Below are 20,861 nucleotides of genomic sequence, written 5' to 3' on the forward strand. Positions count from 1 at the left end.
TCCCCACGAGCAACCATCTTTTGTTACTTGCTGCTCTCGGAAATGGCCCCACTATGTCCAATCCCCATTGTGCGAAAGGCCAAGGACTGGAGAGAGGATTAAGAACCCCTCCAAGTTGATGAATATTAGGGGCGAACCTCTGGCATTGATCGCATTTTCTGGCATAGTCCTGAGTCTCCCTCTGCATATTGGGCCACCAATAACTCTGAGTCAGGGCTCTATGGGCTAAGGACCTTCCCTCAGTGTGGCTTCCATAAATCCCTTCATGCAATTCTTCCAAAAGCACTTCCGTTGATTCCAGGTGTACATATAACAAGTATGGTCCCGAGAAGGATCGTTTATACAGTTTCTGATCCTCGGACAACCAGAAACGTGGCGCCTTTCGACGTACCTTATCTGCTTCAGACTTGTCCTCAGGAAGGATGTCGTTCTTAAGAAAAGATACGACTGGGTCCATTCAACTAGGTCCAGGCCTTATTAGATGGATGCGAGCCGCATTGACAGCGGTAAGAGTTGGCTCTAGCAAATCCTCCACAAGGATAATCCTGGGCAAACCCTGAGCCGAAGACGTTGCTAACGTAGCCAAAGAATCGGCATGGGTGTTTCCACTCCTAGAAATGTGAGCTAAGACGAAGGAGTCAAATTCAGCTTGCTGATGCTTAACCTGGGCCAAATATTCCTGCATTCTTGGGTCCCTAGCCTCCATGGTCCCCGTGACACAGGTGACCACTAGCGGGGAGTACGAGAATGCATGGACTTCCTTTCCACCCATCCTATGTACCATGTTCATGCCCAGCAAGGCGCTTCGTACTCGGCTTCATTATTAGTAGCCGAGAATGATAACCTTAGAGATTTTTCGAAGACAATTCCTTCGGGGATATCGGGACAAGTCGAGGCACCGGACCCTACTACGATTAGCTGCCCCATCCACATAAATTTTCCAAGTCAGTAGTGTTGCGGCCGTGATAACACCAACTGATTTTCCATCCATGTGTGCTTCTTTCAGAGTTTCTTCTAGCAATGGTTCGGTAAACTCTGTCACCAAGTCAGAGAGGACCTGGCCCTTCATCGAGGTACAAGGCTTGTATTTAACGTCAAAGGCCCCCAGAATGGTTCCCCACTTTGCCACCCTGCCTGAGTAATCGGCACTACGTAGCATCGCCTTGAGGGGCAATTAGGTCAGAACCATCACAGTGTGAGACTGGAAATAATGAGGAAGCTTCCGCATGGCATGAACTATGGCCAGAAGTGCTTTCTCCAAGAGTAGATAGCGCACCTCGGCCTCATTCAAAGACTTACTAACGTAGTAGACCGGTCTTTGCACCCCGCTTTCGTCCCTTATGAGGACCAGGCTGATCGCGTGGATGGCCACTGCTAGATAAGCAAACAAGACCTCGTCCGCCTCGGGGCGAGACAAAATGGGTGGCCGAGAAAGATATTGCTTAAGCTGTTGGAAAGCTAACACGCAGTCCTCAGTCCATTGAAACCCTTTTTACTTGTTCAACAACTGGAAGAAAGGACGGCACCGGTCAGCTGACCGAGATATAAATCTGTTTAGTGCGGCAATCATTCCGGTCAATTTCTGGATTTCTTTTGGGTTCTAAGGCGGCTGCAAATCCTGAATAGCCTTAACCTGCGCTGGGTTTACCTCTATGCCTCTATGAGTAATCATGTATCCCAAGAAATTTCCAGACCCCACACCAAAAGAGCACTTTGAGGCGTTAAGGCGCAACCTGTACTTTCTTAGCACCTGGAAGGTGTTGGCCAGATCTTTCACGTGTGAAGGTATTGTTTTACTCTTCACCACCATATCATCCACATATACCTCAATGGTCTTCCCTAGTTGCTGTTCGAACATTCTGGTCATCATTCTTTGGTAGGTAGCCCTAGCATTTTTCAAACCAAACGGCATGACCTTATAGTGGTAGTTCCCTGTTGGAGTAATGAAAGCCATTTTCTCTTGATCCTCTGCTACCAATGGAATCTGGTGATAACCCTGGAAGGCATCCAGAAAACTCATACGAGGATGTCCGACAGTGGCATCCACAAGCTGATCAATACGCGGCATTGGGAACGAATCCTTGGGGCAGGCTTTGTTCAAATTCGTAAAGTCCACACATACCTTCCACGTTTCGTTCTTCTTTTTGACCACAACCGTATGCGCCAACCATTCGGGGTAAAAAACTTCTTTAATAGCCCCAAGCCTCTTGAGTTTGAGAACTTCCTCCTTGATAGCCTCGGAATGTTCCTTAGAAGAACGCCTAGGTGGTTACCTCCTCGAAATAATGGCGGGGTTGACATTCAAATGATGACAAATGAAGCTTGGGTCCACGCCCGGAGCCTCATAAGGGTCCCATGCAAAAACATCAATGTTGTTTTTTAGAAACTCCAGCAGATCCATCTTCTCCTGGTGTGGCAAGTGCACGCCAACTTGGAAGAACCTCTCCGGGTCATCCGCTATCAGAAACTTCTCTAACTCCTCAAAAAGAGTCTTTTCTCCTGTCACCACTCCAGGTGCATCTAGAGCTATTAATTACTATAAGTCTTTGGTGATCAAAGCCGAAGACTCGGCTTCTGTCTGGTGCAGCACTACAGCCGATATGCATTGCCTGGCCACCGATTGACTGCCGAGGATCTCTTCAACATATTCCCCCGAGGGGAACTTGACCTTAACATGTAAGGTAGAGGAGACTGCTCCCAGGGCGTGCAGCCATGGCCTGGCGAGGATAGCTGTATATGGGGAGTACGTGTCAATCACAATGAAATCCACCTCAACCGTTTCTGAACCAGATTGAACGGGCAAACGAATCTGTCCCTTTGGCACAACGACTCTTCCTTCAAAGCTTATAAGTGGCGAATCATAAGGAGTGAGATCCTTCAACTTCAACCTTAGCCCCTTAAATAAATCAGGGTACATGATATCTGCACCGCTGCCCTGATCAATCATCACCCTCCTTACATCATAATTCCCTATCCTAAGAGTAACTATAAGAGCATCGTCATGGGGTTGGATAGTCCCCACCTTATCCTCCTTGGAAAATCCCAAGACGGGCAAATTCAGCTTCAACCTCTTCGGCCTGCAGCCTGACTCCTCGGCCTGAGGATGTGAAACTGCCATCACCCTGGTGGGACTTGAGCCGGTTCTGCCAGGTGCAGTGAAGATATTGTTAATTGTTCCCAATGCCGGCCGAGATGGATTATTCCTTTGATTGTTTGAGCCGGATTGACTGCCCTGCCCGCTAGGTTGACACAAGTGCTGCTTCAGTTTTCCTTCACTGACAAGCTGCTCCAAGTGGTTCCAAAGGGTTCGACAATTCTCGGTAGTGTGGCCCACATCCTGATGGTACTGGCAAAAGAGGTTCTGATTCCTCTTCGCGGGGTCTCCTGCCATCTTACTAGGCCACCTGAAGAAGGGCTCCTTACGAACTTTCTCCAGTAGTTAGTGCACTGGTTCTCGGAACACAGTGTTCACTGCCTGAGGTGCTGCCGAGCCGGACTGCCTGATATAATCTCTCCTCGGCTTGTTGTTGTGGTATCTGTCCGACTTGAAATCCCTTCTCTCCTGCGGGATAACCTTCTCCTTTCCCTTTCCTTGCTGCTGGTTTTCCTCTACCCTTTTGTATTCATCAATACGATCCATAAGGCGACGTATGCTGCGGACGGGCTTTTTGGTCAAGGACTTCCTTAGATCATGATCAGTAGGAAGACCTACCTTAAAGGTATTGAGCGTCGCCTCATCAAAATCACCATCTATCTCGTTAAACATCTCCCAGTAACGGTCAGAGTATGCTTTCAACATCTCCCCTTCCCTCATGGTCATGGATAGCAGCGAGTCCAATGGCCGAGGTACCCTGCTACACGTAATGAACCGCGAAGCGAATGCTCTAGTAAGCTTCTCAAACGAACCTACAGACCCCGATTTAAGGCCGTTGAACCACCTCATAGCAACAGGTCCCAAGCTAGAGGGGAAAACTTTACACATCAGGGTCTCGTTGTGAGAGTGCACCGCCATCCTCTGGTTAAAGTGACTCACGTGCTCCACCGGATCAGTCCGGCCATTGTAGATGGTAAAGGTGGGCTGGGTGAATCTCTGAGGAGCCTCCCCGCCTCGATCCTCGTGAGAATGGAGATTTGGAGAGTTGGTGCAACGCCGGCTCATAGCATCGTTCCCAAGCCCACGGAGGAAGTTTCTTGCGTACGCGGCGTGGTCGTCCTCCTTACAAGAGGACATTGCGCTGGGGGGTGAGCATGACCTTGAGCTGTAACTACCTCCCCGGACCTCCTCTGAGGAAGGATCAGATGAGGACGGTGAAGACTTATGTCTGGCGCGGCGCAGCTTTCTTTTCAAACGATTGATCTCCTTCTGCATGGCTCTAGCACCATCCTCGTGGGTGGTGCTACCCCCGCTATGAGTATGGCTAGCCCCGGGGTATTCTGTATGGACACTTCCCTCACGATCCCTTCGACGCTCAAGACGCTCGAAAAGATCCTCCGGTTGTGATCCCTGTGATTCTGCATGGTGAGAACCTAGGCCTGCTATAGTATCCCAGCTCCTTCCAGACTAGAGTCCCCACAGACGGCGCCAATTGTAAGTGCACAATTGCACCTGGACCCAAAGACAACTACGGGCTTAGGCCCAATGAGCCTTAAACAATGAAATTTGTAGAGTGTGGGCTTGAAATCTAGGTTAGAGGTACTGAGAACTTGATAACGGATTAAAAGTTACAAATACTTGTAAATAACAAACGATAATTGCAAATAGACCTCCTCAGATATAAGCCGAGGACTACCTCTGTATTATTTATCTTTCTTTCTTAAAGATTACAAAAATCCGCCTTTTCTTTGTTCTAGATCCCCCCTTAAATACTTCTTTTTCTGATGCTTTATCCACGTGTTGCTCAAACCCCCTCCCCCTAGATATTTCTTTTTTTAGTGCCTTTGAATAGTGACCAGAAGTTTCAGTTCTACTGTTTAGGGGTCACTTCTCCATTAATGCGGCCAGGGAGGTAGGTGCAGAGTCTTTAATGTGGAGGTGGCAGCCTTTGCTCTTGGTATTTTTCTAACACCGGTGTATCTAGAAGGTTTAGGGTTTCCCCCTTTTAACCAACAGTCTTTCCGGAATATTGCCTTGACCTTCATAGTGAAGCTCCGAGTTCTCTTGGGTTTATCTGAGGAGAAACTTACCCTCGGATGTGTCCTCGGACCCTCGGCGTATGGGCCGATTCGTAGTACTAACAAATTCTTAGCTCAAGAGCAGGTCGGCCCTCCTTGCTACAGCCCAAAGGCCCATATGCCCACTTGGGTCCTTTTACACATATAGATAATAGCTAGGAACAAGTATAAGGACAAGATCTTTCACTAAGAAACAGAGAAAATAAAAAGTTAAAAGCAGTGGGAAAAATTTGAGAGCCTTGTAGGTCGACGACATTAACGAAAACCAGGGTTCAAATTGCCACTCCCCCACCTGTTGCCATATTTTTCAAATTGTTATCTTACACTGCCTATCATATTCAGTATCTATAGCTGCACCCATCATCTAACTAATAAATAAGATACCACTTTTTTCAAATCTCTCTAAAGCCTTTACCATGAATAAGATTTCAAATATTACGATGTGCTCAATGGAATATGTTTTTAGAGGCAAAAGTAGAAAAAGTAAATGACACACAAGGCCACGGAATCCAGTGTTAAATGGCAGGAGCAATAAGAAGATGAATTTCATCAACACCTTCCCACCAAGCCATGGAAATTAAAAAAGCATATAACAAAAGTTTTTCAACCCTAGCCCTAGCAGACCAATCACAAAAAATTGAATCAACATTGATGAAGCTAGGACAACTACAAGTCGTTTGAACTAAAAATTGAAGGGAGAAAAGAGATATGGCTACTCTTTTGGGTTTAAGGGAAGCAAAAATATATATAATTTCTTCATCGAATTGACTGAAGTGGATTGAAATGCTACTCTGATATAGCTCAACAAAAACGTAACAACAATAAATGTTATGTTTAAGCTTGAAGATATTATATAGATGAGATATAGATTGGGTAAAATATAGTATAAAAAAAAGATGTCTCATGTTTCGTGCTCAAGATACGTCATGATTAATTTTTTGGGGGGGGGGGGTGGGAATAGGGTAGTGAGAAACAGAAGAACATTATTAAAAATGATGTCAAACGTTTGGACTAAGATCAAAATATGATATATCAAGGATAAAATCTGAGTCAACCCAAACATAGAGAGTATAATATACATATTACTTTACCATATACACACACACATATATGTTGTTACCACAAGCACCTGCACAGCACGAGGTGGTATATCCTGCACCCGGCATATATGCCGGGTACAAGATATAAAAATTGGCACAGCACAGGTGATAGGACTATGATACAAAAGGGTTCAAAATTTAAAAGTTCACATTTCTAATTTTTATTAACCATTCCTCACAATATTGCTCAACAACCCACTCACTTTTTTCAGGCTAGTATGCAAGTAAAACCATTTCTCACAATACCACTTAACAACCTGTCAGAGTTTCAACATTTGATCCAATACGTTCAATGTACCTAAAAGATGAACATAAATATCGAGAAGAGGAATTTTCCTTGTGCCTTTAGCAGTATCATTTCAGGGAGTTCTCAATATCGATCACAAACCGATACCTCACGTCTCTCTTTATTAGCCTCTCAAGAGCTTCATTTGCATGGTGAATTGGAATTACTTCTATGTTTGGGTAAATTTTATGAGCACTACAGAAGTCTATCATTTCTCGTGTCGACTTTGTACCACCTGTAAGGCTACCAGAAACGGATTTCATTCCTGTCAAAAGATCAATGAATGTTGTTCAATATTACACTCAAGTCTAGAAAGCTATCACCAACTAAAAGAGTTCTTAAAATTGCATTAAACTCTTCCAAACTGATAGTTTTCAAAGTACCTATGTTAAGGCTTGCAGGATGGAATTTGACTTCACTTGGGAATGCCACTAGGACCAGAACACCACCAGTTTTCAACAGTGACAGGTATGGATCAAATGGGTGATCACCAGCTGCAGTGTCAATTATAAAGTCTAATGACTTAGCCTCGGCCTGTAAATATCATGCTAACGATCAATACAACAATCCATAAAGATAGGTAAACAATTTCAATATTGCTAATGTTAATAGGGCAACAAATGCTCTATAATCAAGATTGGAAAATTAGAGTGAGAATAATGATAAGGTACGATACTGTTGCTCATGGTTCAATTTCTTAAATAATGGCCAAGATTCAGAAATGGATATTGAATTAGGGCCTACTGATGTGGAAATTCATGCCATGCCCCTTGTAAGACTTTTTGTCATGTGTTTTTTTTTTTTCAATAAATTCAGCTTGTTCATAAAATTAAAAAATCTTTATAAGAAATTTTATGTAAATCTACCTTCATCTGCTCTTGGTCAGATGAGACCACAAATTTGTCTGCACCAAGCAAAGTTAGAGCTTCCTCTTTCTTGGATATGCTAGTGCTGAGAACAGTCACATTCAACCCAAACGCCTTCCCAAACTTCACTGCCATGTGACCAAGACCTCCAAGTCCAATCACTCCCAGAGATTTACCAGGTTGGTTCATCTTATGGCGTATCATGGGACTGTACACGGTGATTCCAGCACAAAGCAAAGGAGCTGCTGAAGCCAATGGATAGTCATCAGGTAACCTGAAGCAGTACCTGCAAGACCAAAACTAATATTCTTAATTTGTGAAAAACTTGCCAAATCCCATGAGTATAAGGTAAAAGGTCACAATTATCACATCAAATAATCTAATTCAGCAGAAACATTTATTTAAACCAGGGTTTTGTTTTTGGGTGGGAGGTGGTTCATATTATTATGTAATAGTGAATTTTGCATCTATAGGAAAATGAAGAAAGAGAATACAGTAGCATCAAAGAAAACTTACCTATCATGAACAACAATATAGCTGGAATATCCTCCTTTCGTAATAGTACCATCATCATCCACCCCATTAAAGGTTGAAACTCGTCTTTTTTCGCAATTAACTTCTTCTTCATCGTTACAATACTCACAATCTCTACATGAATTGACATAAGTTCCTACTCCAACGTGGTCACCAACTTTGAAGCGGTTAACATTAGAACCGACCTCTTGCACAATGCCAACAATCTCATGTCTGGTGTGCAAATATTAAATTTATATCAATTCATAAAAATCTAAAACTTCTCATAGTATACAGTTTGTCCACTTACCCAGGCACCAAAGGATACTTCGAATCCCCATGTCCATTCCTGGTCCAAATAACATCAGCATAACAAACTCCACAGTGTGTAATTTTTATTGAAACATCATCACTCCTTACAGCCCTGATCAGAACATTTCCCAAGTTAATTCTTGATCAGAACAAACAGCATATAACAATCAAGCAATGCAAATTTCAAACATTATTAATCATGGTTCTCAAAATCATATAAGAACTCAGGCATAGGATCATTATTGTCAACTAATGATATGGAAAACAACATTTGAAATCCAAGTAGAAATTCTATTCTTTTTCTTTAAAAATGACATCACCTATTTGATATTTGATAAAAGAGTAGGTGAAATGGTTTTGCTACTACCTAGTGCATAGACAAATCAAGATATGTTGACTTTAGCACCCCCAAAATAAAATTATCCAAGAAAAGTTGAAGTGAGAACAAACACTATGAGGCCTGTTTGGTCGCTCAATAAAATTTGATGGCTCCACTCATATTTCTAAACACTTTTTCATGAACAAATCCAATGCTTTGAATTGGCAATTTAAGATTTTCGTACCGTCATTAAAAGTAATTTGAAGTGAGGACATTTCATGGAAGTAGAGCTGACTATGTTGCAGAAATGGCTTTAATTTTGTTTTTTTTTTATTTTTATAGCCCCCTTCAAGATGGTGGATTTGTATGTTAAAACAATGAATGTCAGTGTTCAAATTCATGGACAACCAAACTTTTCCTTAATAAACTGTGTAAACATAGAGGCTTCTTATATACATACCTGCGGTTGAAGCTGTAAGGTGATAAAACGCCAGATGCATCTCTTGCTGCCCATCCAAGGCAATCTTCATTTGCACTCAAGGAGCTCATTTTTCACTGGTTTACCATAAAGAAATCAAATATCAGCTTATAATAAAATCAAGAAATTGACTTTCTAGCATAAGACAAAACTGTGAGCACACAGCAAACTATTCTTTCGCCTTTTACTAAAGATAAAACTGTCAATATTGGCAACTTAATTATATTTACTTCAAAAGATAAAACAAAATAAAATAGGAGCCAAAGGCTGTGTATAGCATATATATCATAAAAAGGTACTGTCTGACAGATTTCAGATTGAGAGTATTACTCGAGTCCAAAGATCCAAACCAAGAAAGACAACTTTTAACAGGTTTGATAGTATCACTATGTATTAGTAGGCGAATTCAAACTCTTGTAAAAGTCTCCTATAAATAGGTAGAAAAGATGATTTCACAGAACTTTATTTACACCCGACTACATTCGATCATTAGTTCAGTAACCCATTTACCAATCCACCTTCTATAAACTGATTTCACGGAACCCATTAATATAATACCATTTCCTTTAACAAATAACCAATCAATCCGGTTCAATTAGCTCAACTCAACTGATAAACTCGTTGAATAAAAATTTTGAGATTTTCTTATTAGTGAACTATTTTTAAAAAGTTGTTGTAAAAAGAAAATTAATATTTTGATAATTTTATTAATTTCTTTTATAAAAGTAGTTTAAGAACTTTAAAAAAAATATTTTTTAAAAAATTACAAGAACACATCCAAAATAAAAACCAACCAATCGAATTATTTATTGCATTTTGACAATAATTTAAAGTAATATATTTAACGTTATTAATTCTTTCTTTAGTCCAAAGAAATTACGGGCACCTGGACCCGACACTGACGTAGGCAGTGACCTCCTCAAGCTTTTTAAGGCAAACCATCTAGGTGGCCATCCCAGTCCCACCAATCAGATTCAGCACTGTTGCCAAAATCTATCAGCTCTATAATTTCCATACAAATACAAAGTACATCACTGCATACGTAGTAAATAGAATGAAGTATAAAGATAAAATTTATTTTCATAATATTTTTATAATATTTTCACAATAAATTATAGATGGTTAGTTATTATTAGTTCAAATTTGAATTTAATACTAAAATTACTTTTTTGTCCCAACAATAACAACTAGTAATAATTTGCCACTTAGGATTTGTTGTGAAAATGTTGTGAAAATATTGTGGACATATCATTTCTCAAAGGATAAATCATTGCATACGTAATAAATAAGGATAATGTTAACCTTTGCTGTTTATGGTAGTTATAAACTATTTTGCAACATTTTTATAAACCGTTGATGTGACCAGATTTTTATTGGTTTTTATCTATACTCACTATTAACATCACTTTTTCATTTACTGATAACCACTTACCATATTAGTAGTTCGTATTTTTTTTTTAGTAAAAAAGTTTGTATCTCTAGCAGTACTCTTTTAATAAACCATATTAGAAAAATTTTGACACCACTTTTATAAGAAACTAGTTGCGGACCCGTGTGTTGTGCGTGATAATTTCCTTTATGGTGATTTGATGTTTTGGTCATGGAATTTATTTTGTATTATTAGAGATTAGTATTTGAAATAGAAAGATGAAATTTTATTGTTGAATTAATTTTTTGGAACATAATTTCTACCATACTCGGTTTGCTAATTTGTACATTTCCAAGTCAATTGAGCACATTTTGCATGTTACATATAATTCTTCGTTTCCACAAAAGTAAGGGCAGTCACGATCCCAATGACCCACTCCTTTTTTTCTTGCATGCTTAGTTTTTTGGGATGCAAAATGTGTTTGTTCTAAAAGTTGTATGTCGAAGGATTTGTCGATAGTTTTGTAGCAATTGTTTCCCATCTTGTTGGTTTAGAATTGATAATTGTAGCTGGATTCCTTCCTCATCTGATTCACATAAGAGTGCAATTGCAAGACCATAGTTTGCATTTTTGTCCCATTCTTTGTTGGCTTGAAGAAGGATTTCTTTTCCTGCTTTAGTTTTACCTTGCACAAAATATTTGTGAGCTCCGATCTAAAATAGTGCTCGTTTGTTTCTAGCCCAAAAGCATCGATAAATGAGTTTTTCTTCATCTTTTCGAAGGAATAAAGGATTTTGAAGCAGTCCAGTCAGATTGATGTGGTGAAGAACTTTTGTTTTTTTGGTTAACTGATTGAATCATTTGCAGTTGTTTTTTAAAACAAAGAACACATATTAAGAAATTAATGTGCTAAAAAAATACATTTTTTAATACTATATTATAAAATTGAGAAACATTTATTTTCCTTTAAACATACTTTTCATGCCTACAATTTGGTTCAAGTTCAATTTACTTTGTATCCCCATATTTAAAAAGTTAAATTTCATTCCAAAAAAATTATGACTTCTAAAATTTGTATATGTAATACTAAAAATTTAGGAAAAAAATAAAAATACCAATCAAGTTAAATTATTGTCTGAAAAAGTATAGTACGCTCATACCATTATGACAAAGCAACTACTTCCCAATTAGAAGAAATGTGAAACTTCATTTAGGCAAATCATGAAGTAATTAAGAAAGTATTACCCTGCCACCTGCGAGTTGATTTTCTGTTCTTGAAATCAGAGCAGAGAAGGGGGGAAGTTTATTCATTTTCTTGACTGTTTGAATAAGGAGAATAGCAAGCAACCAAAGTTCACTTACAACCTTTGGATATCTATTGATGAGCAAGTATTGAATTTTGGCAGAAGTAACTGAAAGAGAGGCATCCAAACGAACAGAGATAGGGAAAAGAACTCTCTATAAAACAGGACAAAAGACACTAACATATGTATCCTATCCTAATAATCTGTTTATGCTAAATAGCACAACCTATAATGTTCCTATGACAATATCTATACAGCAGGGACCCAAAAAATGTATTATTAAATACATGTAAATAGCTGCAAATTGATTAATGTCCACATCATTTACTTAAGACAAAGTTATTAATTTTGGTGATTGTCATTTTGTTTTTTAGATTTATATCTTGTCCCATGATATGGTGTAATAACATAAACACGTGGCTGCTTGAAGACAAACCTTGAAGTAGCGTATAAGTGATGTTCATTAGTGTAGGAGTCATTTGAATTGTTCAATCTTCATCCTCTTCAACCTTTGCCTTTTTACAATGAAAGATATACTTGCCACCATTTTTTAATAGATTCATATAAATTATGTTTAAACAGGATGACGTACTATAGATTTTTTAAATAATTTTAGTTGATAACAATAAAATATTTGTATGATTTTAATTGTAAGAATATTAAAATATTATGGAGAAGAGATGATAGGTTCATTATATTTTTAAATGGGAAATTGTCATAAATAATTGAAGTATTTGGTTGTGAAAGGCAAATGATTTGAAAGCTTCATGTTTGATTCGGACTGGGATGGTGTAAGTTTTGAAATAAATGGAAAGGTAATATACTTTCATGAACTGATTTATTAGATAATCGAAAACAGAGGATGTTGATGAGTCTTTGCAATAAAAATTTGTAAATTATGTTTAAAGGTAAAATAAAATATTGATTTTGGTTGTTAAGTTACAGCACTATTGAGCAACATAAAGAGGTCCTTTTATTATTCTAACGACATTCAGTTATAAAATTTGATATTAAAAATTACTAATGAATCAATTATTGAAAGCAGTATATGTGTGGTAATGGGTAAGATTTTGGCACAGTAGTTGGTGGTAGTATATTTAGGTTCCTCAATCAAATGAAATCCACCTAAATGAATTAGATTTAATTTTTTTTTTAAATACAACATTGTTTGTATTTTCACATGTTTTTTATATATAAAAAAAAGATGAGAAAAAAAGATATATATTTTAATAGATTAGGAGGATGTGGTTTAATTTAGATGTTAAATTAAAAGATGATGTTTTGATTGTCAAATAATGAAGTTTGTAATTAAACTTAAATGAGTATATTTCATGAAATAGAAGTAGCTATAGTTGCTGGCTGGTATTGATTTTATCAGTGGTAATGCTTAATTGGATAACAATTTGGTTTTCCAAAAAGCTTTTATTATTAATGAAGGAAAGTATTTGATTTGATTTTTTTGACACAATATGAAGAAATAATACAACTCTGAAATACGTTCATATAGGCCGGAAAATATAAAATTCCAATATCATTTGCGTCTTTGATTCTTTGAAGCTTCTTCTTCTTTGATGACTTTTGTTTTGTAGCTTTTCGATGATTGATCAGATCTTGAAGGAACATGTTATCGTCATTTGGTTCCACATCTTCAACATTAGAGGCAGAACTCATTGATGGGATGACATCATCATTGTCTTCTTGTTTTGATCCACTTGCATCATTATTTGCGTTTGTTAATGGTTTTGTATCAGGAACTTGAAATGTGTTTTTGTCTGAAGTTTGATCTACTTTTTTCTTGATTTCATAATTCTCCAATGTTTCCTACACCAAAGTATGTTTATTAAATTATATTGTAGATATTTGTTTTGAATGAATTTGTAAATAAATATAGCGGTAGAAAGCTTACTGTTGTGGTATCAGATAGGGAAGAGAGTGATTTTCAGTGAGTGGGTTTGGGGTTTTGTGGTGGTATTGGCTGAGGTTCACCGTGGAGGAGCATGGAGGCTCTACTCCGTTTAGATCGGTGAGATTGAAGAGGGAAGAGAGTGATGTTCATGGTTGCTCGGCCATGCTTGAGATTGCTAAACATGTGTTTGATAGAATGCTTAGGTGTTTGTTCTCTGATAGTGTTGGTGTTTGTTCTCTGTCAGTGTTGGTAGTATTGGTTGTAAAAAATGCATTTTTTGTTCATGTTTTCAATTTTTAGGCACAAAGGAGCTTGCGCAGGCCTTGAGAGAGAAAAAAAGAATCCCTGGTTATATTAAGGCTGGTGTTGCTGCAACATGGTACTCTCTTTTCTTTTTAAAATTCTCTCTCTCTTTTATAGAGTTTTTTTGGAAGTTTTGCAATGATTCATGACTATTGCACTTGCACTACTACTATTTTAAAGTAGAGTAAAAGATCATTCTCATTTCTCATTGATTGTAAAAGCATATTCCAGGAGGTAAACATTACTGGTAAGTTTAAAATCTTTTTTAAATTTGATTTAGGGTTTAGGGATAGCAATAAGCATAAGCCTACCCTGTGCCTTTTTTTTTTTTTTTTTTTTTTTCTTTGCTAATCAGCCTTGCCTTAACTCTGTTTTATATGTCATAGGTATAAACATTTAATAATTAAAGATACTGATGACAATCTCGATTGCCAGACCGAACGACTCGCCGTATTCTATCGGGTTGGATAGAGTCTCTGAGGATCCGTACCACAGGTTGGATAATCCGAATGGAATTATCCAGCTCGGCTTGTCCGAAACCAGAGTCAGTATTTTACTATTTTAACCTTTTTTGATTAATTGTTTTGGGTTTGTGGTAATGGTTATTTTTTGTTTTTTGGTGATTGTATTTGTAGCTGAGTTTTGATTTGATTGAGAGATGGCTTTCGGAGAATATGAAGGACTCAGTAATGGGAAATTTAAGTATTAGTGGAATCGCGCCGTACCAACCGTCCGATGGATTGGTGGAGTTTAAAGTGGTAAAAGTGAATCGCCTTTTAGATTTATAATAATTGCAAATAAGCTTTGATTATTGAACAACAATTAATAGATTAGTGATAAGTTTTTTTCTTTCCTTTTTTTTTTTTTTGTCCATGCATTTTGCTTTTGGGCACGACTGCATGAGCATAAACTACTTAGCCCGTCAAGGGTGAATGCTCTTAGATTACCTGGCAAGGTGGGTCGGTTGGTTGTAGGTTTTATTGGCTAGAGGAGAGTTCAAAGGGCTCTTTTTTAGAAAGGTTCTCTACGGTATTTAAAAAAGAACATTATGTCCAAGTATTTTACTGATGGTGACATTCATAATGACTGTTTCTGTACACAAGTGATCTACCAATTGTGTAATTGGACATAGGAATTGAGTTTGTGTTTGTCTTTGTTAGAATAATGGTTAAATAATTAAATTCATTGTTTCCTAATAGTTTAAACTTTTAAGATTAGTGATAATTTGTCTGTGTTATTATTTTTAACAATTTTCATTTTTTTTCCCTGGACTTTGCAGGCTATGGCATATTTCATGTCTCAGGTCATGGGAAGAGCTGTCTCGTTTGACCCATCGCAGATGGTGTTAACGGCTGGGGCAACTCCTGCTCTTGAGATACTATGTTTCTGCTTGGCTGACCCTGGGAATGCATTTCTTGTCCCCACACCATATTATCCTGGGTAAGTTTCTGTGAATAAAACCGTTTTTTGAATCACTAAGAATCACCCCCCCTTCTTTGATTTTTTGATGCTCAAATGTACTGTGGAAGTTAATTAAGAATGTGATCTGCAGTTTTGACAGGGATATGAAATGGCGAACTGGAGTGGAACTAATACCAGTTCACTGTCGTAGCACTGACAACTTCGTTATAAGTATCACTGCTCTTGATCAAGCATTTAATCAGACAAGAAAACGAGGAATTAAAGTTCGCGGGATTCTCATCTCCAATCCTTCAAATCCTGTTGGCAATCTGTTACCACGGGAAACCCTGTACAATCTATTGGACTTTGCCCAAGAGAAGAATATCCATATTGTCTCTGATGAAATATTTGCGGGGTCTATGTATGGAAGTGAGAAGTTTGTGAGCATGGCTGAAATTCTTGACATGGAAGATATCGACAAAAACAGAATTCATATAGTATATGGTCTGTCGAAAGACCTTGCTCTTCCCGGATTTAGAGTGGGGGTTATCTATTCATTTAATGAGAGTGTTTTAGTTGCTGCTAAAAAGTTAACAAGGTTTTCTTCCATTTCTGCTCCAACCCAGCGGCTACTAATTTCAATGGTTTCAGATACGAGATTCATTCAGGAATACATTGAGACCAACAAGAAGAGGATACGGGAAATGCATGATCTGTTTGTGGAAGGTTTAAAACAATTAGGAATCAAGTGTGCACAGAGTTGTGCTGGTTTATACTGTTGGGCTGATATGAGTGGATTAATTAGCTCTTATAGTGAGAAAGTGGAACTTGAATTATGGGACAAGCTGTTGAATATTGCTAAGATCAATGTTACTCCTGGGTCTGCTTGTCATTGCATAGAACCAGGATGGTTCCGGTGTTGTTTTACTACTTTATCCCAAGAGGATGTTGTTATAGTTATAGAACGGATCAGGAAAGTTGCTGAAACTTGTAAAATTTCAAGTTAAATTACTATGAATTATTTATATTTGTGCTGATTGCCATGTTCTATTAGAAGTAAATTTCTCAGTTGTTTCAGAAAGGGTTGTAGACATGGACGGCTTCTCATTGATCATGAATTTGATGTCGTCTCTCTTGGAGTTCTGATAGAGTTTGAAATCTTGATACATTGCAGATTTTGTAAATTGTTTACAGCCTCAAGTCCTGGAAACAAAAGCTACAATGATTTTAAGGGGGAACTATATGGTGGGAATTGACTGCAGAATTTTCTTTTTCCACAAAGCATGTAGAATTTCTTCTACATCAGTTTCAGTCTTGGCAAGTGCATTCCCTTCCTGCGTAATCCTTCCATCATCTTGCTGCCAGATATGAAGATGCAGCATCCAAATGCTCTGTTCTTCGTCAAATCCTGTCATAGTTGCATTCAGGCAAGATTAAAAGCTGTTTTCACATTCCTTATGCAAAATGACAGATAATTAGAAATATGACATTTGTTTTATTATTTTGTTGTCAATAGAAATCAACTTCATATGTATAATTCTGCTTTCTATTTTTTATTCTCATTTTAATTGATGGTAGATGGCTGTTAATAATACCTACCAATTGTTCTTTAGTAGGCTAATGCCCAGATATAGTTTCAGGTAGTTAGAGACAAGCAAATAGGAAGCAACAGCTTGAATTTTTCCATTGATAGATTCTGTTTTCTCATTTGAGCAGCCTTTCTCTCCAAACTCCTCCTCCTGCTCATCATTATCAGCTCTCCAAGTGTTGGGGCCTTCCTTACCATGACACTACTATTGCTTTGACGATCATTATGTTTACTTTTTGGTTCCAGTGGAGCCTGGCAGTCATTTTCCAAACATCCAACCTTGTTGAGAAAGCCAGAAGTGGGTGGCAACAGTGGAAAGAGGCATTCCAAGAAAGGAGCCCCTACAAGGCTTGCAGTGCAAGTTGCATGGCTGCTTGTACTACTGTCTGTTTCGGAAGCTGGTGAGGAAGGAGTTTCCAGCTCGCCACTTTTATATTCCTCCGCTGAAATTTTCTCTACTGGAACAGCAGTAGAAATTGGTGTTACTGACACAAGGCAATTTGCTAAGAGAGAGGGAGGTGAGCTGAATGTATCATCTATCTCAAAACCGAATGTTTCGACATCTGCTTCAAATGAATCATCACTATAGCTGTGAGAGTACACTGAAGGCGAAGGGAAGCTGATGAGATTTGCTGGTGGGGTTGGAGTTACTGAATCTTGTGGTGGTTGTGAAAACGAGGGCAGCGGTGTGCCTGGCTTTTCCTCCCACAAGAAGGGCACTGAGGCAACAAGTTTGACTGGAGGTTTTGGAACTGGTTTAACTGAAGAGGCCTCGGGCTTCCAGTCTCTTTTACGTATTCCTGGCCTCACTTTCCAAAGAAAAGGGACAGAAGGTGGTTGCCGAAGCTGCTTTGTGTTCGAGTTTTCTATCGATTCTTTCTCTACCGTTTTGGTATTGGATCTATGCCCCCTATAGAAGTATACCAGTTTGTACCAAATATATAGAAAAAATTAGCTACTAACTTACAGTACATGCTAACTCCACCGTTTTAGTGCTGGAAGATATCAGCTCATGCTAACTGCACTATCTTTGTGCGTGATGAGATTAGGTGACCTGCTTTCTATATTCTCTCTCTCTCTCTCTCACAATAAGTAAGCTAACACCACTTGAGACCTGGTCAATTGTGGTAAACGCTCCTGGCTGGGATATATACTAATCTTGGGGGATTAGAGCCTGCGGTATTTTTGTCCAGTGATTTCCTGACCTGAAAGCATTAAATTAGAAACAAAAGAAACAACCAAATAGCCCAAGCTGATTTTGTCGTTGCTTAGCACCTAGATATTCTCCCCTGATAATTAGAATGAGAGTTTTCGTGAAAAGAGTAGATCTGGTTGCATTTTTAAGAACTTGTGGGTATATTAAAGTATAAAAGATTGAAATATATGTCATCTTATCAAAAAAAGATGTACTATCCCCTTCAATAATAATAATAATAAAGAAAAGAAAAAGAAACAATATACTATCCCATGTAGTGGTACGTCCCAAGATTAAAACTGTGCAGTACATATGATATCTATCAATTTGAGAGAGAGAGTTTTAGGTAAGTAAAAATAAATAAATTTAAACTCTATATTTTTAAATTGGATTATAATTATTTGACTATTATTATTATTATTAGGTTGTTTAAATTAAAATTGATTATAAAATGCTTGTTTTTGGGTAACCTCCATTTAATGGATATGACTTGGGTCTAGTGTCTTGTGCATTGGATCCAAAATGATGTGGTCATGTGTTCAACACTTGTCACATGTCTGCATCTTATAGGGTCTAGTGCATATGAAGCACTAAACATCTCCGTATATATTTTTTTCTTTAAAAAATAAAAGAAAAAGTGTTTGATTGCTTGAAATTAAAATGGCTAATATACATCAGTCTTTTGCTTTTGTTTTTTTGTTTTTTTTTCAAAAGAGAAAATATTAAAATCTTATTGTTTCTTGTGCAATCTTGGCTGCTCTCACCTCAAAATCAAATGATCAAATTAATCGGCAAATAACTCCCCATGATTAGTGTGAACTAGACACTTCTAATTTTACAAGTGCACGAGGTTAAGAGGCTGAGTGTTAATATTATGCAAATGTGAGCAATAGCTTCATGCTCATACATTCAGCAGTAAATGAAATTCTTTAATTAAAATCATATTTCTATTAGTATTGACAAGTTAGTTATGAATGAATTTCTGATATTAATATTTTAGAGTAAACATCACTTGCCCAAGAACCAGCAGTCATGATACTTAACAAAAATTTTTAAAGTAGTATTGCGTTGAAGTTGACTTGGAAAATCTTCTCGCAAATCTGAGGTTATGGATTAAAATTTCAGATTAATATTCAACTAATCAAAATAAAGTCAGAAAAGCAAATCTAAAGAAGGGCCTCGTCAACGGTCAACCTCAATTCAAACCATAACTTTCTCTCAGCAAAATTGAAAACTTTTCACATAAATTCTATACTGCTTGGTTTTTTTTTTTGGTAATTCTATAGTGCTTGGTTACTTGGTTATAGAAACTAGGAAAAAATAAACACATATAGATAATAGCTAGGAACAAGTATAAGGATAGGATCTTTCACTTGGAAACAGAGATCATAAAAAGTTAAAGTAGTGGGAAAAATCAGAACAGGAATTTTGTTTCTGATCAAAACCAAACCACTATAAATTTCAATTGTACCTTCATTCTGTTAACTGGACTATGATAACAGAACTAGCATAAACATGAGAGCAATATAATTAAAAAAGAAGAAGAAAAAAGAAAAAAGAAAAGCATTTATTTAATGTAAAGAGGAACTGTAACAATAGACAAAGGAATTATAATGGTAGGTTGCAATCTCACAACACATATTGATGATGCTAAATATATCCACTCCAAATTAAAATTTCCTACAAGCAAATTTTGAAGTGTAATCGTGAAAATCTAGCATCTACTTTCACAAACATAATCACCCACAAACCAAGATCCATAGGATTGATTTAAACCAGTGAAATTCTTGAAGCAGCCCATTGACCTAAGTGATAGCAAGCTGTGTTTCCTTTCAAATTAATGAAAAGATTTAAAAGTTTGAACATCTTAGCTTATACATGAGAAATTTTAACAACTATTTCCCTTGGAACTAAAAATTTTACAGCCAAAAAACATGAGAATACTCAGTTTGATGAATGAAAGTTAAACAGCTTGGAATAAGGATATGACCAAAAAAAGAGGAGTCCTTAACAAAATTTTAGAATCACAAAAACCACCCTTTGATCTTTATTACTGCCTTGTCTATGAAATGAAATACTCAGAAATACATAAAAGATGTTATCCTTTCTTCTGATTTGTAAAGTAAAGAGTTCTCCAAAAGCCAAACATAATAGTAAACATCCTACGCATAAACATTCTGTACACCATCTGGAATGTGTATTGTATTCACATCAAACTCACGGTGAAAATAGTCAAATACCACGTTTCTATTACACCAGTTCCAACTAATTATAACTACTATACTATATGCCATCTACAAACTACATGCATTTATTTATGTGCTCAATAGTTTCCATTTCAGAAGTCTTTTTCATCTATACTGTCAGAATAAGGTTATTGCAAAGAATTTGAGAACGGCATCTTTGAACTCTTTGGCAACGAATTTGAGAATGCAGTGAGAGTGACTTTGATTTCAATGAACACTTAGAAGGGAGGCTTTGGATTGGAGGTGAGAGTGACTTTGAAGGAGATTGACGGCGAGATTAAGACAGTGGGAGGGAGATTGAGAGAGTAAGTCTAACTGAGAGAGAGGGAGACTGCAAGTGAGATTGAAAAAGTGAGAGGGAGATTCAGAGAGTAAGACTGAGTGAGAGAGAGAGAGAGAGGGACATTTAGAAATATTGACTCAATAAGTATTGATTAAAAGGGTGAGTGAGATTGAGCCAAACCTGAGTTTCATGAAATCGAGTACGATGGGAATTCTGGACC

The 20,861-nt window shown here is 37.6% G+C and overlaps 3 protein-coding genes across 3 annotated transcripts; 1 reads left to right on the top strand and 2 right to left on the bottom strand.

Annotated features, from left to right (window-relative positions):
* Positions 1-6,177: 6,177 nt before the first annotated feature.
* On the bottom strand, positions 6,178-9,170 carry LOC142613483 (putative cinnamyl alcohol dehydrogenase 1). The gene is made up of 7 exons (XM_075785845.1): positions 9,029-9,170; positions 8,248-8,361; positions 7,941-8,171; positions 7,425-7,710; positions 6,942-7,092; positions 6,371-6,823; positions 6,178-6,301 (listed from the first exon to the last, which is right to left on the bottom strand). Exons 1-6 carry the CDS (start codon positions 9,115-9,117, stop codon positions 6,627-6,629), a joined length of 1,068 nt encoding a protein of 355 aa, XP_075641960.1. The 5' UTR covers positions 9,118-9,170; the 3' UTR covers positions 6,178-6,301; positions 6,371-6,626.
* A 5,405-nt stretch (positions 9,171-14,575) lies between these two features.
* On the top strand, positions 14,576-16,494 carry LOC142612732 (1-aminocyclopropane-1-carboxylate synthase 6-like). The gene is made up of 3 exons (XM_075784873.1): positions 14,576-14,686; positions 15,208-15,368; positions 15,481-16,494. The coding sequence occupies exons 1-3, from the start codon at positions 14,603-14,605 to the stop codon at positions 16,334-16,336; spliced, it is 1,101 nt and encodes a 366-aa protein (XP_075640988.1). The 5' UTR covers positions 14,576-14,602; the 3' UTR covers positions 16,337-16,494.
* A 245-nt stretch (positions 16,495-16,739) lies between these two features.
* On the bottom strand, positions 16,740-17,865 carry LOC142612457 (uncharacterized; the record flags this gene model as incomplete). Its single annotated transcript, XM_075784550.1, has 1 exon — positions 16,740-17,865. A coding segment is annotated over one exon (900 nt), but the record flags the coding sequence as incomplete, so codon positions are not given.
* Positions 17,866-20,861: the final 2,996 nt, after the last annotated feature.

This window comes from Castanea sativa, chromosome 10 (assembly GCF_040712315.1).
Source record: "Castanea sativa cultivar Marrone di Chiusa Pesio chromosome 10, ASM4071231v1".
NCBI classification, from domain to species: Eukaryota; Viridiplantae; Streptophyta; class Magnoliopsida; order Fagales; family Fagaceae; genus Castanea; species Castanea sativa.